Raw genomic sequence first — 17,032 nt, 5'->3', positions numbered from 1 at the left:
ACAGCATTCTACCCAGGGCACAGAGTTAGACTCTGTCTCAAAAAAATAAACAAGAGAGCGGCACCTGTGGCTCAAGGAGTAGGGCGCAGGTCCCATATGCCGGAGGTGGCGGGTTCAAACCCAGCCCCGGCCAAAAACCAAAAAAAATAATAATAATAATAAAATAAACAAGAAAAGAAAAGTAAGTATTCTATTTCAAATAGAAGAATGCACAGAAGAAAGTCTAACTTCTGTGCTTTTTGTTGTTATTTCAGACCAAAACCTTGTGCGACCGAGCTCAACAGCAATACATCCAGATTCTCCACAGAAGTGTGACTTTCCAAAGGACCAATGACTCTGTCTCCCGTGCCCTTTCATTTCTTCCTACTCTGTAGCTATGTCTCGATCCCGCCATGCAAGGCCTTCCAGATTAGACAGGAAGGAAGATGTAAACAAAAAGAAAAACAGCCAGCAAAAGAAGACTTACAAGCCAGCCAACAAAAATGTGACATCGGTCAAGACTTTAAGCCCTGGAAAATTAAAGCAATTAATTCAAGAAAGAGATGTTAAGAAAAAAACAGAATCTAAGCCACCTATTCCAGGCAGAAGCCTTCTTACAAGAGCTGGAGCAGCACGAATGAATTTGAATAGGACTGAGGTTCTTTTTCAGAACCCAGAGTCTTTAACTTGCAATGGGTTTACAATGGCTCTCCGAAGCACCTCTCTTAACAGGCGACTCTCCCAACCCCCATTTGTCACAGCCAAGTCCAAGAAAGTTCCATCTTCTAAGGATTTAGAAAAGCAACACAATTGTGATTATAAGGTACTCACTGACATGGGAGTAAAGCACTCAGAAAACGATTCAGTCCCAATGCAAGATACCCTAATCTCTCCTACTATAGATAATCTAATCTGTGTACAAAATGCCTCTTTAATTCAAGGTGAGAGCCTAGAGGCAACCCAATCTTGGTCCCAAAGGGTTGAAGACTCTAAAATTAGTATCCCCATTCACAATGGCCCTGCAACAGAGATCCTTTCTGGGCCTTTAAAGGGGACATGTTGTGAAGGACTGTTTTCTGAAGAGACATGGAATGATACCGGTGGTCCCCCTAGAGTGTTTCCTCAGGACACTGTGTGTGCTTCTTTACCCCAAAGAGCAGCTCCCAAAGTTACCTCTCAAAGAAACACCAGCATTCAGTTAGAAGACTTGGGTTCACGAGTAGAATCTCTTAAGTTGTCCGATTCTTACCTGGATCCCATCAAAAGTGAGTATGATTGCTGTCCCACCTCCAGCTTTACTAAGATTATACCTGAATTGAACCCTAGAAACTACGTATCTATTGGTGGATCTACATATCCTACCTCTGTAATGAAATTCTTCTTAACAGGCTCACAACAAGAAATCCTTGGTGCTAAACCAGATCATCAAGAGGCCTTCAAACCTACGGCAGATCAACAGGAAGTTCCTGATACCACCTCTGTCCTAGGGCAGGCCTTTGGTGCTATCCCACATCAATGGGAATTTCCTGGTGCTAACCTAGTTCATGGTGAGGCCTTGGGTGAGAACCCAGACCCACCAGAGATTCCTGGTGCTATTCCAGTACAAGGAGAGATCTTTGGTACTATCTTAGACCAACATGAAACCATTCGTGCGGGTGGGGGTGTTGTCCCAGACCTGCCTATCTTCCTTCCTGTTCCTCCAATCACAGTTGCTACCTATAGTGCTCCTCCCAAATGGCTTGAGCTCCAGGGTGCTATGCATATTTTGCCTTTGGGCTCAGGACACACTCCTCAATCATCATCAAACTCAGAGATAAGTTTGGTACCTCCAGTAATGGCTATAAGCAATGTGGAAAATGAGAAGCAGGTTCATATAAGCTTTTTGCCCGCAAATACTCAAGGGTTCACATTATCCCCTGAGAGAGGACTCTACCACAATTCACTGGGTATTGCCCAACTCTCCCAGGCTAGCTCCAGCCAATCAGAAAGAGACACCTCCGGGGTCAGCATGACCAGCATGGTTGATGTTGTCAACACCACAGAGGTATCAACGCCAGTATCACTCTCTGGTACCTCCTCTTCTTCCTACACAACTTTGCTACCTACTCTGGAAAAGAAGAAACGAAAGCGATGTGGGGTCTGTGAACCCTGCCAGCAGAAAACGAACTGCGGTGAATGTACTTACTGCAAGAACAGAAAGAACAGCCATCAGATCTGTAAGAAGAGGAAATGTGAGGAGCTGAAAAAGAAACCATCCGTCATTGTGCCTTTTGAGGTAAGCAAATAACCAAAGGGCTGGGAGACACAGTGATCTGTGTGGAGATGATTTACTTCAGTATCATGTCCTCTACTTGGGTAAAATGTTACTTAAAGTTATCATTAAGAATTTGTGGACCTAGGGGGGTGCCTGTGGCTCAAAGGAGTAGGGCACCAGCCTCATATGCTGGAGGTGGTGGGTTCAAACCCAGCCCTAGCCAAAAACTACCAAAAAAAAAAAGAAAAAAGAATTTGTGGACCTACCTGAATCCATCATTTTGTGCAGTGATGCCTTAACGTATTTTTAGAATTTGTCCCAGAAAACTAGAACATAGAGTTTTTCCATTATAGGAGTTGATGGAAACGTAGGGAAATTATGTGAAATGTGGTTTTGCCAAGATTTCCACTATACCTCATTTTGGCTAGTAGCATGTCTTTCTTGGAAGTTAACAGATTTAAAAATTAAGAGTGGAACAAATTCATTAATTCCCTTGAAGCCCCCAAAACCAAAAGAATTAAATTTCTTTCTTTTTGAAAGAGTAAAACCATCTGCATTTTTGTGTGTGTGTGTGTGTGGTTTTTGGCCGGGGCTGGGTTTGAACCCACCACCGGCATGTGGGACCGGCGCCCTACTCCTTGAGTCACAGGCGCTGCCCAACCATCTGCATTTTTTTTTTTTCTTTTTTTTTGGCCGGGGCTGGGTTTGAACTCGCCACCTCCGGCATATGGGACCGGTGCTCTACTCCTTGAGCCACAGGCGCCGCCCACCATCTGCATTTTTAATCTCGAAACTTTGTATGGTTTGTGGGAGGCATAATAATAATACAGCTTTCATCTCAATTTATGACTAATGATTTCTACCTACGCTACATACCTTACAACGTTGTTAGGATTAAATAAAAATGATTTTGGAACTTCCAAAGTAACATACAAACATTAGTTCTTATTGTTACATTTTGTGAATCTAAGGTAATAAAAGTATCAATGGATTTAGAATTTATTTGTTAATTTCTTTTTCTTTCTTTTTTTTTTTTTTTGTAGAGACAGAGTCTCACTGTACCGCCCTCCGGTAGAGTGCTGTGGCATCACACGGCTCACAGCAACCTCTAACTCTCGGGCTTACGCGATTCTCTTGCCTCAGCCTCCCAAGCAGCTGGGACTACAGGCGCCCGCCACAACGCCCGGCTGTTTTTTTGTTGCAGTTTGGCCGGGGCCAGGTTTGAGCCACCCTCGGCATATGGGGCCGGCGCCCTACTCACTGAGCCACAGGCGCCGCCCATTAATTTCTTTTTCTTTGAGACAGAGTCTCACTATGTTGCCCTGGTAGAGTGCTATGGAGTCACAGCTCACAGTAATCTCAAACTCTTGGGCTTAAGCAATTCTCTTTTCTCTTGCCTCAGTCTCCCAAGTAGCTGGGACTACAGAAGCACCCGCCACAACGCCCAGGTAGTTTTGTTGTTGTTGTCATTGTTGTTTAGCAGGCCTGGGCTGGATTTGAACCTGTCAGCCTTGGCGTATGTGGCTGGCACCCTTCCCACTGAACTACAGGTGTCTCCCAAGCAGGAGGATTCTTGAATTCAAGAGTTTGAGGTAGCTTCAAGCTAGGCTGACGCCAGGGCACTCTAACCTGCAGCAACAGATAATAATGTCTGGAAGAAAAGAAAAACAGGGGTGGCGCCTGTGGCTCAGTGAGTAGGGCGCTGGCCCCATATGCCGAGGGTGGCGGGTTCAAACCCAGCCCCGGCCAAACTGCAACAAAAAAATAGCCGGGCGTTGTGGCGGGCGCCTGTAGTCCCAGCTACTCAGGAGGCTGAGGCAGGAGAATCGCCTAAGCCCAGGAGTTGGAGATTGCTGTGAGCCGTGTGACACCACGGCACTCTACCGAGGGCTATAAAGTGAGACTCTGTCTCTACAAAAAAAAAAAAAGAAAAGAAAAACAGCAGCAGGACTTACTAGCAATATCTCTATCAGAGAGACGTCCCTTGTAAGCTGCTGATTTATAATATTGCTAACTAACATCTTTGACCTAACACTCTCTTTTTTTTTTTTTTAACACAGTTTAAATTTTTATTGAAGTCTTTCCCTATATTATAGGATTCTTTATAAATTTGGGGGAACATTCTTCTGTTCATCCCTAACACTCTATCTCTTATGGCATAAACATTTGTTCTCTTCTTCCTCAAACCTTTTCCTTCTCATGCATCACGTTTGGTCAATGGCTTATGGCATGGTCATCCCAGATAGAACATCTGGTCATCTTTGATTCCTCTCTCTCTCTCACAGGAGTCCTCAAACTGCGGCCCACAGGCCACATGAGGCGGTGTGGTTGTATTTGTTCTCGTTTTGTTTTTTTACTTCAAAGTAAGATCTGTGCAGTGTGCATAGGAATTTGTGCATAGGAATTTGTTCATAGTTTTTTTTTTTTTAAACTGTAGTCTGGCCCTCCAATGGTCTGAGGGACAGTGAATTGGCCCCCTTTTTAAAAAGTTTGAGGATGTCTCTAGATTCTCCTGTTCAAGAGATGAGCTCTCCTATGTCTCCACTTTCTTGGCCACTACTATAGTTGAAGCCTTTGCCTCTTAGTGGGATATTTTCAGGGTTCTCTTTAATATCAGCATACTTTGTTTTGTTCTTAGAGACGAGGTTTTGCTCTGTCACCTAGACTGGAGTACAGTGGCGCCAACATAGCTAACCGTACGCTCAAACTGCTGAGCTCATAGGATCCTCCTGAATAGTCACAGGCATGGGCCTCTGCACCTAGCTAACATTTTAAATTGTTTTTTTTTGTTTGTTCGTTTGTTTTTTGAGACAGTCGCACTTTGTCACCTGCAGTAGATCGCTATGGTGTCACAACTCTCAGCAACCTCAAACTCTTCGGCTCAAGCAATCCCCTTGCCTCAGCCTCCTGAGTAGCTGGGACTATAGGCACCTGCCACAAATGCCTTTCTCTTTTTTAGAGATGGGGTCTCACTGTTGTTCAGGCTGGTCTGAAACTTGTGAACTCAAGTAATCCACCCACTTTGGCCTCCCAGAGAGCTAGGATTACAGGTGTGAGCCACCATGCCCAGCCTTAAATTGTTTTTGAGATGGGAACTCGCTATGTTGCTTAGGCTGGTCTGAACTTCTGTGCTCAAGAGATCTTCTCTCCTAAGTCTCCTGAGTAATTGGGATTACAGAGGTGAGCCACTGTACTCAGCTCAATATATATATATATATATATATATATATATATATTTTTTTTTTTTTTTTTTTTTTAGTGGTTTTTGGCCAGGGCTAGGTTTGAACCTGGCACCTCCGGCATATGGGACTGGCACCCTACTCCTTGAGCCACAGGCACCACCCAGCTCAATATATATTTATTACACTTCTCTGGGCTATGCACTGGGGATATAATCATGAGCATGCTAGCCAGCAGGGATGTCAGAAAGTTGAATAATAATCTCTCCTTAGTGAAATTCAAGTTTTATTTCTAAAAATCTGTTTCTCCTACCTAAGTACATTTAGTATTCTTCTGTGTATGTGGTAAATTTCACTCAAAATAAAAGAAAAGATTAAAGCTTTCAGTGCCTTCCAATCAAAGATGAAGCATAGATTCATTAGCATGGAATAAAGGGCCTTTAAGATCTTGGTACAGGGGGTGGCGCCTGTGGCTCAGCGGGTAGGGCGCCGGCCCCATATGCTGAGGGTGGTGGGTTCAAACTGCAACAACAACAACAAAAAAATAGCCGGGCGTTGTGGCGGGCGCCTGTAATCCCAGCTACTTGGGAGGCTGAGGCAAGAGAATCGCCTAAGCCCAGGAGATGGAGGTTGCTGTGAGCTGTGTGAGGCCACGGCACTCTACTGAGGGCAATAAAGTGAGACTCTGTCTCTACAAAAAAAAAAAAAGATCTTGGTACAATTGACCTCTTCTGTCTCATTTGCCTTCATGTCTCTTCTTCACATTATAGTTGAAGTTGCAGCAGCGTCAGCCTACTGGCTACTTGTATTTTCCCAGTACCTGTCTGACCTCCAGTCTCCAGGCCTGCATCATGCCCTTCCTCCATTGTGTCTGACACCGCTCATTTACTCTGCCCTTACTGTGTCATAACTATGTATGTCAGTGTTCTCCAGGCTCTGTACCTGGCTATCTTGGCACAGTGATAGGTTCTTGATAAATACTTGTTAGTTAAATGAAAAGAAAGTGTATTTGTAACTCAAATAATTAAGTTTATAAATTTAAATGTTGGTGTGTGGTCTGTATCTGTAGCCCTGGCAAGCAAGCATAGTCACTGCTGTCAAGTTGTGGAAAGAACTAATATTTGTTGATGAATGAATGAATACCTTGACTGTTGGTCATAATATCCAAATGCACCACATTCTTTAGAGGAATACAGAGAGTTCATTCAGATTGCCCAAATAATCACATTTTATCCTACTAGTTCATTACTGTGTCTCTGTTTCTGAACCAATTGAGAGTAAGTTTGACAAACATGATACTCTTTTACCCCTACATACTAGAGAGTGTATTTCCAAAAGGTAAGGATATTCGGTTATAGTATTGTTATTAGGCAATTAACATTCAGTCATTATTATTATTTAATCCACAGGCCTCATTTATTTATTTATTTATTATTGTTGGGGATTCACTGAGGGTACAATAAGCCAGGTTACACTGATTGCAATTGTTAGGTAAAGTCCCTCTTGCAATCATGTCTTGCCCCCATAAAGTGTGACACACAACAAGGCCCCACCCCCTCCCTCCGTCCCTCTTTCTGCTTTTCCTCCCCCCCATAACCTTAATTGTCATTAATTGTCCCACAGGCCTCATTTATATTTTACTAGTTATCCTATAAGAAAATGGCCAGCCACAGTGGCTTATGCCTATAATCTGAGCATTCTGGGAGGGTGAGACAGGTAGATTGCTTGAGGTCAGGAGTTCAAGACCAACCTGAGCTAGCGCAAGACCCCATCTGTACTAAAAATAGAAAAATTAGCCAGGCATTGTGGCAGGCACCTCTAGTCCCAGCTACTCAGGAAGCTGAGTCATGATGATTGCTTGAGCCCAAGAGTTTGAGGTTGCTGTGAGCTGTGATGATGCCATGACACTCAGCCCAAGGGTGATAGAGTAAGACTATGTCTCAAAAAAAAAAAAAAAAAGAAGAAGAGGAGAAAAGAAAGGGAAATGTTCCTTCTTTGGTTTTCTTTGATCTGGAACAGCTTCTCAAAAATTTTAAACAGGGCGGCACCTGTGGCTCAGCGGGTAGGGTGCCGGCCCCACATGCCGAGGGTGGTGGGTTCAAACCCGGCCCCGGCCAAACTGCAACAAAAAAATAGCCGGGCGTTGTGGCAGGCGCCTGTAATCCCAGCTACTTGGGAGGCTGAGGCAAGAGAATTGCCTAAGCCTAGGAGTTGGAGGTTGCTGTGAGCTGTGTGACGCCACGGCACTCTACCAAGGGCAATAAAGTGAGACTCTGTCTCTACAAAAAAAAAAAAAAAATTTTTTTTTTTTTTATTGTTGGGGATTCATTGAGGGTACAATAAGCCAGTTACACTGATTGCAATTGTTAGGTAAAGTCCCTCTTGCAATTATGTCTTGCCCCCATAAAGTGTGACACACACTAAGGCCCCACCCCCCTCCCTCCATCCCTCTTTCTGCTTCCCCCCCCATAACCTTAAAAAAAAAATTTTTTTTAAACAACTTTATATTGAGGTATAATTAACATATAATAGGGTGGTGCCTGTGGATCAAAGGAGTAGGGTGCAGCCCCATATGCCACAGGTGGCGGGTTCAAACCCAGCCCAGGCCAAAAAAATGTAAAAAAAAAAAAAAATATATATATATATATATAATAAATTGCATACTTTTTTTTTTATTTTTTTTGTAGAGACAGTCTCACTTTGTTGCCCTGGGTAGGGTGCCGTGGCATCATCACACAGCTCACAGCAACTCCTGGGCTTAGGCGATTCTCTTGCCTCAGCCTCCTCAGCAGCTGGGACTACAGGCGCCCGCCACAACACCCGGCTATTTTATTTTTTGTTGCAGTTTGGCCGGGGCTGGGTCTGAACCTGCCACCCTCGGCATATGGGGCCGGCGCCCTACTCACTGAGCCACAGGCACCGCCATAAATTGCATACATTTTTAAGTGCGCAGTTCAATGTCTTTTTTCTACACTGTGTAACCATTACCTGTGTAACCATTACCACAGTCAATATCCATCACTCCCAAAAGTTTGTTTGTGCCCCTCCATAATCCCTCTTCACCTTCCTGCACCTCTTCTCTCCAGCAAACACTATTTTTTCTGTCACAGTAGATTAGTTTACATTTTCTAGAGTATTATATTTATAAATGGAATTCTAAGCTATGCACATTTGCTTTTCATGACACTACTACTTTTGAAATGTGCAGATCAGTTGTTTTGCCTCTCAAATTTGGGTTTATCTAAGGTTTTATCACAACTAGATTTGGATTATGCATTTTTATAAGAATCCCATCATATCAGGAGACAGGTGATGGCAATTTATCCTACTGTCCATAATTGTCATTTTGATCCCTTGGTTAAGGTAGTGTCTTCCACCTTTTTCCAATGTAATGTTCATATTTTTTTCCTTTGTATTTACTAAGGATTGGGAAGTTGAACTTTGTAAAAATCCTGCTACCCCTTAGACTTTCACTCCCTATTTGTTGTTTTTTTTGTTTTTTGTTTTTTTTGTAGAGACAGAGTCTCACTGTACTGCCCTCGGGTAGAGTGCCGTGGCGTCACACGGCTCACAGCAACCTCTACTCTTTGGGCTTACGTGATTCTCTTGCCTCAGCCTCCGCAGCAGCTGGGACTACAGGCGCCCGCCACAACGCCCAGCTATTTTTTTTTGTTGCAGTTTGGCCGGGGCTGGGTTTGAACCTACCACCCTCCGCATATGGGGCCGGCGCCCTACTCACTGAGCCACAGGTGCCGCCCTCCCTATTTGTTTTTTTTTTTGTTTTTTTTTTGTAGAGACAGAGTCTCACTTTATGGCCCTCGGTAGAGTGCCGTGGCCTCACACAGCTCACAGCAACCTCCAACTGCTGGGCTTAAGCGATTCTCTTGCCTCAGCCTCCCAAGTAGCTGGGACTACAGGCACCCGCCACAACGCCCGGCTATTTTTTGGTTGCAGTTTGGCCGGGGCCGGGTTTGAACCCGCCACCCTCGGTATATGGGGCCGGCCCCTTACCGACTGAGCCACAGGCGCCGCCCTCCCTATTTGTTTTTTAACTTACATCTTTCAATGTGAACTCATGGACTTTTATTGTATTCAACAAGTTTGTTATCCTTTATCATTTTTTTAAATTTTATTTATTGATTTATTTTGAGACAGATTCTCACTATATCTCTCTTGGCAGAGTGCCAGGGCGTCACAGCTCACAGCAACCTCAAACTCTTGGGCTTAAGTGATTCTCTTGCCTCAGCCTCCCAAGCGGTTGGGACCACAGGCACCCGCCACAACGGGTTTATTGTGTTTATTGTTGTTGCAGTTGTCATCGTTGTTTAGCAGGCCTGGGCCGGTTTAAACCCACCAGCCTCTGTGTATGTGGCTGGCATCCTAACAACTGAGCTACTGGCGCTGAGCACGTTGACTTTTTTTGTCTTTTTTTGTATCTGAACTATTTTACATAGCATGTAGCAGGTCTTGCTAACCAGTAATTAAGTCCTTCAGCTTTATTCTTCAATATTGACTTGAGCTCTTTTTAGGTTCTTTACTTTTTTTTTTTTTTTTTGAGACAGTCTCACTATGTCGCCCTAAGTAGAGTGTTGTGGCGTAACAGCTTACATCAACCTCCGACTCTTGGGCTTAAGTGATTCTCTCACCTCATCCTCTCAAGTAGCTGGGACTACAGGCCCCGCTGGCCCCACAACGCCCTGCTATTTTCTTGTTGCAGTTGTGATTGTTGTTTAGGTGGCCCGGGCTGGGTTTCAACCTGCCAGCCTCGGTGCATATGGCTGGCACCGTAATCACAGGCACCAAGCCTGTTTCGTAGTTTTTAGTATAGAGTTATTTCATTAGGTTTATTCATATGTATTTGGTATTTTTTGATGCTGTTGTCAATGTTTGAAGGGAATTTATTTTGATACCTCAGATAATTGGCAAGCAAACGTATTTCATGTATTTCTTTTTCACACCAAAATTATTTTACTTGTGAGAAATGTAAAACAACATTTATAATTTAAAAATAATATTTGGTGGGCGGCGCCTGTGGCTCAGTCGGTAGGGCGCCGGCCCCATATACCGAGGGTGGCGGGTTCAAACCCGGCCCCGGCCAAACTGCAACCAAAAAATAGCCGGGCATTGTGGCGGGTGCCTGTAGTCCCAGCTACTCGGGAGGCTGAGGCAAGAGAATCCCTTAAGCCCAGGAGTTGGAGATTGCTGTGAGCTGTGTGAGGCCACGGCACTCTACCGAGGGCCATAAAGTGAGACTCTGTCTCTACAAAAAAAAAAAATAATAATAATATTTGGTAGTTTTTGGAAGTGCTTTTATAAAAGTATGTAAAATGTATCCAAATATACATTTTATTTATTTTTTTTATTTTTTTGAGACAGAGTCTTACGATGTCATCCTCGGTAGAGTGCCGTAATGTCACAGCTCACAGCAACCTCAAACTCCTGGGCTTAAGTGATTCTCTTGCCTCAGCCTCCCAAGTATCTGAGACTACAGGTGCCTGCCACACACCTAGCTATTTTTTGATTGTAGGTGTCATTGTTGTTTGGCAGGCCCAGGCTGAGTTTGAACCTGACACCTCTGGTGGTGCCCTAGCTGCTGAGCTACAGACGCCAAGCCCAAATATACATTTTATTTATTTATTTATTATTATTATTATTTTTTTTTTTTGAGACAGTCTCACTATCTCACCCTCAGCAGAGTGCCATAGCATCACAGCTCACAGCAACCTCAAACTCTTGGGCTTAAGTGATTCTCTTGCCTTAGCCTCCCAAGTAGCTGGGACTACAGGCGCCTGCCGCTACGCCCGGCTATTTTTTGGTTGTAGTTGTCATTGTTGTTTGGCAGGCCTGGACTGGATTCGAACCCATCAGCTCCAGTGTAAGTGGCTGGTGCCCTACCCGCTGAGCTACAGGCACAGAGCAAAATATACATTTTAAAAACAGAACTGTTTTGTGGCAGGCGCCTGTAGTCCCAGCTACTCAGGAGGCTGAGGCAAGAGAATCGCTTAAGCCCAGGAGCTGGAGGTTGCTGTGAGCTGTGTGATGCCACAGCACTCTACCGAGGGCCATAAAGTGAGACTCTGTCTCTACAAAAAAAAAACAAAACAGAACTGTTAGAATTTGTCTTTCAAATACATTTATTTGAAGACATATCTAGGGTCCAAAGATATATGCTGTTTCAACAAGTGTTGATTGCTAGGTGGCGCCTGTGGCTCAGTGAGTAGGGCGCCGGCCCCATATACCGAGGGTGGCGGGTTCAAACCCAGCCCCGGCCAAACTGAAACCAAAAAATAGCCGGGCGTTGTGGCGGGCGCCTGTAGTCCCAGCTGCTCGGGAGGCTGAGGCAAGAGAATCGCGTAAGCCCAAGACTTAGAGGTTGCTGTGAGCCTTGTGACGCCACGGCACTCTACCAAGGGCGATACAGTGAGACTCTGTCTCTACAAAGAAATAAAAAATAAAGAAAACAAATGTTGACTGCTGACCCCTGGGAGTAAGAAAAACAATTACTTTCTTTCTTTTTTTTTTTTTTGACACAGAGTCTTAAGCTGTCACGCTGGATTGAGAGCTGTGACAGCTCTCAGCAACCTCCAACTCTTGGGTTTAAGCGATCCTCTTGCCTCAGTTTTTTTATTTTTAGTGGAGACGAGGTCTCACTTTTTTTGCTCAGGCTCGTCTGGAACTCATGAGCTGAAGCCATCCGTTGCCTTGGCCTCCCAGAGTGTTCTTTTTTAATCTCAATATATTAAGGGGGTACAAATATTTTTGGTTACACGGGTGGCTTTTTTGTTTGTTTTTGTTTTCATGGATGGCTTTTGTAATGCTTCAGTCACCACTGTAAGTGTGCCCATCATCCAACTAGTTTTCATTGTGCCTGTAGGTAGGGTTTTGCCCCTCCCCTCCTTCCCTCTCCACTCTAAAAGCACATTTTGACTTATGTTTTTGGTCATAGATAACATTGTTTTGTCTCCAACAATAAAGTAGAACATATCTTTTAATTGTACAATAATATGTTAGTCTTCCCAGAGATACCTTTTGGTTATGAAACAAACCATAATTTATCTCCTGTCAAGTCTGGTTCAGTTTACTATTCTCCATACTCAGAACACAGATAATTGATCGCATTAATGTACACAGCTATGATTTAATAAAAAAAAAAAAGAACACAGATAATTAAAACCACTAGCTTTGTCATTCCTTTCCCCCCACCCCCCCGCCCCCAGATAGGGCCTTACTCTGTTGCCCTGGGTAGTCCTGTGGCATCATGGCTCAGTGCAACCTCAAATTCCTGGGCTCAAGTTCAACTGCTCTTCTGGCCTCAGCCTCCAGAGTACCTGGGACTACAGGTGCATACCACCATGCCCTGCAAATTCTTTCTATTTTCGTAGAGACTGGATTTTGCTCTTGCTCAAGAGCAAAGAACTATAAGAATGACACTAGTACCTATAGTCATTCTTACAATTACCTAGAAAGTTGCTTTTGGTTATGGTATTCCTGTGTATTTATAATTTAGCTTTTTGAGACTTTTGCACTACTATATTTCAAACAGTTGAAGGAAGTAAAACAAAAAAAGGGGGAGGAAGAAATAGGCAGGGTTTTTTTTTTTGTTGTTTGTTTTCTTTTGTTTGAGACAGTCTCACTGTGTTGCCCTGGGTAGAGTGCTATGGTGTCACAGTTCACAGCAGCCTCCAACGCTTGGGCTTTAGTGATTCTCTTGCCTCAGCCTCCCAAGCGGCTGGGACTACAGGCACCCACCACAAAGCCCAGTTACTTTTTGGTTGTAGTTGTCATTGTTGTTTAGCTGGCCCCTGCTGGGTATGAACCTACCAGCCTCAGTGTATGTGGCTGGCGCCATAACAATTGTGCCTGGGCACCGAGCCAATAGGCAGTTGTTTTTTTTTTTGAGACAGAGCCTCAAGCTATTGCCCTGGGTAGAGTGCTGTGGCATCATAGCTCACAGCAACCTTAAATTCCTGGGCTCAAGCAAGTCTCCTGTCTCTGCCTCCCAAGTAGCTGGGACTACAGGTGCCCAACACAACGCCTGGCTATTTTTTGGTTCCAGCCATCATTGTTGTTTGGCAGGCCTGGGCTGGATTTGAACCCGCCAGCTCAGGTGTATGTGGCTGGCGCCTTAGCCGCTTGATCCACAGGCGCTGAGCCAGGCAGATTTTTTTATTTTTATTTTTTTTTTTTTGGTTTTTGGCCGGGGCTAGGTTTGAACCTGCTACCTCTGGCATATGGGACCAGCGCCCTACTCCTTGAGCCACAGGCGCCGCCCCAGGCAGTTTTTTTAATAGGTACGTTGGCTAGACTACACTTTCTTTTTTTTTTTTTAGAGACAGAGTCTCAGTCTATCACCTTCAGTAGGGTGCTGTAGCATCACAGCTCACAGCAACCTCCAACTCTTGGGCTTAAGTGATTCTCCTGCCTCGGCCTCCTGAGTAGCTGGGACTATAGGGTAGACTATACTTTCACAAGTAATTTTTAGTGTGTGTAAAAGCAAAAGAAAACAAAAGTTATTTATACTATGTTTCTGAGAGTGGGGTCTTGTATGTGTCTAGGCAGATGATTTTGGTATAGTAACATGCGTTTAATTAACATTAATTGAATGACTAGACAAGCGATTTGTAAGTCAGAATGAAATAATCTTTCTTATATTAACTTTGCTTAATGTTGATTTTTCCCCAAAATATTAAAAGGCTTGGTGAGCTTAAATAGCAGCACTTATTATTGTTATTATTGTTAAGCACTGTGTTTATTACCACATTATCCTCTTAACTAACGCAACATCCACCTAGAAAAATATTAATACCCACATAGGCTGTGTTTTAAAAGCTAATAGTAAAGTAGTATTGTAATACAAATTGAACCACTGACTTTCCACTCTTATGGATATGCTAATAGTCTAGTGTCAGAGTTGACAGTTCAGAATTAGTTGACACTCATTTCATTTTATGTTATCCTTTTTGGTGATAGTGGGGGTGGGACTAGCCTCTCTTGGCCACTGCTTTTCTTAGAGCTTTGAAACAGCTGGATTTCATTTTGGCATATGTTGTATATGGCATATGGAACAAATTTTTGCTACCAACTCCTTCAATTGAGGGCAGATGTTATATGTCCTTAAATATGCCTTTAAGGAATCTCTTTGTATCACTACCAAGACTTCAGTAGCACATTGCATAGGAGAACTGAACATGGCACAAGGGAAACCTTCGGTGCTTCGTGTACATACATTTGTAAACTCCAAGTATGTCAACAAAACCATGCTGATCTTGGTTGATTCTGACTCATGGGTGTTAATTTCCGGAATCTTGTCACGATGGTTCAAATCCCTTCCCATTTTCTGTATATTATTTTATTCAGGAAGAAAAATGGGTAAAAGGCCCATATGTTTATCTAATGGCAGCATAATCCAAGTTATGCTGTCATATAATATTGAGCGCCCAAGTATAGTACATGTTTATTTTATTTTATTTTTTTAGATTTTATTTTTATTTTATTTCTTTTTTTCAGTTTTTGCTCAGGGCCGGCTTTGAACCTGCCACCTCTGGTATATGGGGCCGGCACCCTACTCCTTTGAGCCACAGGCACCACTGGTACATCTTTATTTTGCTATAGAGCTTAACTCTAGATCCCATTTTGTTGATCATGCTCTTGCTTTTTTATTCTAGAGTAATATTTCAAGAGTATCAAAGCTGAAAAAGTCCTTTTCAAGTAGCTAGCCATTGTGGGACTATGATGGATATGGCACAAATGTTATCAGGAAGGACAGAAGAAAGGATCTTATTTTTTTTTTGCATTATTATCATAGTGAAATAAGACAACTAGCAAATGAATTAAAGTAATCGAAGCAAGTCAGAGCATTACCTTGATAATGAGACTCAGTGTTCTAGTCATGAATACCCCAAAGGTCTTGACTAATTATCCTTAGTTCTTCACGTCTGCTACGAATATAGCAAGAGAAATCTCGCTTTTTTCCTGATTTACTTATGCCCTACTAATACCAAGTCACTGTCTTTAAAAGAAGGCCAGGGCGTTTTGTACAGAAAGTAATAATTAGAAGTGAGATGCTTAAGTTACTTTTTTTTTTTGAGACAGAGTTTCACTCTGTTGCCCAGACCAGGGTGCTATGGTGTCAGCTTAACTCACAGCAACCTCAAACTCTAGGGCTCAAGCAATCCTCCTGTTTCAGCCTCCTGAGTAACTGGGACTACAGGTATCCACCACGATGCCTAGCCAATTTTTCTATTCTTAGTAGAGACAGGATCTCACTCTTTTTTTTTTTTTTTTTTTTAAGACAGAGTCTCAAGCTGTTGCCCTGGGTAGAGTGCTATGGCGTCACAGCTCACACCAACTTAAAACTCTTGGGCTTAAGCGATTCTCTTGCCTTAGCCCCTCCTGGGACTACAGGCGCCTGTCACAACGCCCTGCTATTATTTGGTTGTAATTATCATTGTTTGGCTGGCCTGGGTTGAATTCAAATCAACCACTTCCAGGGTATGTGACTGGCGCCCTAGCTGCTAAGCTACAGGCACCAAGCCCATGATCACACTTACTCAGGCTGGTCTTGAACTGCTGAGCTCAAGGGACCCTCCAGCCTTGGCCTCCCAGAGTACTAGGATTATAGGCGTGAGGCATTGTGCTCAGCCACTTAAGTTACTTCTAAAGCCCAAAGCCAGGATTTAGTAGATGTATACAGCACATAATAGGTGCTCCACAAATATTTGTTAAGCAAATAGTTAAATTAGTAAATGAATAAAATCTTTACAAAATTATAAGAGTCACACTGTTTCTCATATAACAATGTATTTTTTTTAGAGTTTTTTTTTTTTGTAGAGACAGAGTCTCTCTTTATGGCCCTCAGTAGAGTGCCGTGGCCTCACACAGCTCACAGCAACCTCCAACTCCTGGGCTTAAGCGATTCTCTTGCCTCAGCTTCCCGAGTAGCTGGGACTACAGGTGCCCGCCACAACGCCCGGCTATTTTTTGGTTGCATTTTGGCCGGGGCCGGGTTTGAACCCGCCACCCTCGGTATATGGGGCCGTTGCCTTACTGACTGAGCCACAGGCGCCGCAACAATGTATTTTTTTAAAAAAAACAACAAAAAACAAATATATGCCATTCATTTTATCTGTATGTATTGAATATGTTATTTCAGCAGCTGGTACCCCAAAACAACATTTTTAGAGTTAATTCCACACATATCATTTTTTTTTTTTTTTTTTTTGGAGACAGACCCTCAAGCTGTCGCCCTGGGTAGAGTGCCATGGCATCACAGCTCACAGCAACCTCCAACTTCTGGGCTCAAGCGATTCTCCTGCCTCCGCCGCCCAAGTAGCTAGGACTACAGGCACCCGCCATAACGCCCGGCTATTTTTTGGTTGCAGCCGTCATTGTTGTTTGGTGGGCCCCAGCTGGATTGGAACCCGTCAGCTCAGGTGTATGTGGCTGACACCTTAGTCGCTTGAAAACTGACCCCATCTCTTGGGTGGTGCCTGTGGCTCAGTGAGTAGGGCGCCGGCCCCATATGCCGAGGGTGGCGGGTTCAGACCCAGCCCCGGCCAAACTGCAACAAAAAAATAGCCGCGTTGTGGCGGGTGCCTGTGGTCCCAGCTGCTCGGGAGGC

The 17,032-nt window shown here is 43.8% G+C and overlaps 1 protein-coding gene across 1 annotated transcript in view; it reads left to right on the top strand.

The window, feature by feature from the left end:
* TET1 (tet methylcytosine dioxygenase 1) overlaps nt 1-17,032 on the top strand; it is a 185,982-nt gene that overhangs the window by 15,034 nt on the left and 153,916 nt on the right. The window contains exon 2 of the mRNA XM_053586385.1: nt 255-2,254. Coding sequence (XP_053442360.1) covers nt 377-2,254 — 1,878 coding nt within the window. The 5' untranslated portion in view covers nt 255-376. The remainder of the gene's footprint in view (nt 1-254; nt 2,255-17,032) is intronic.

The sequence above is a fragment of the Nycticebus coucang genome, chromosome 3 (genome assembly GCF_027406575.1).
Source record: "Nycticebus coucang isolate mNycCou1 chromosome 3, mNycCou1.pri, whole genome shotgun sequence".
In the NCBI taxonomy this organism is placed as follows: Eukaryota; Metazoa; Chordata; class Mammalia; order Primates; family Lorisidae; genus Nycticebus; species Nycticebus coucang.
Note: the sequence above shows the minus strand (reverse complement) of the source record. Positions and strands in the feature narration are given on the sequence as shown.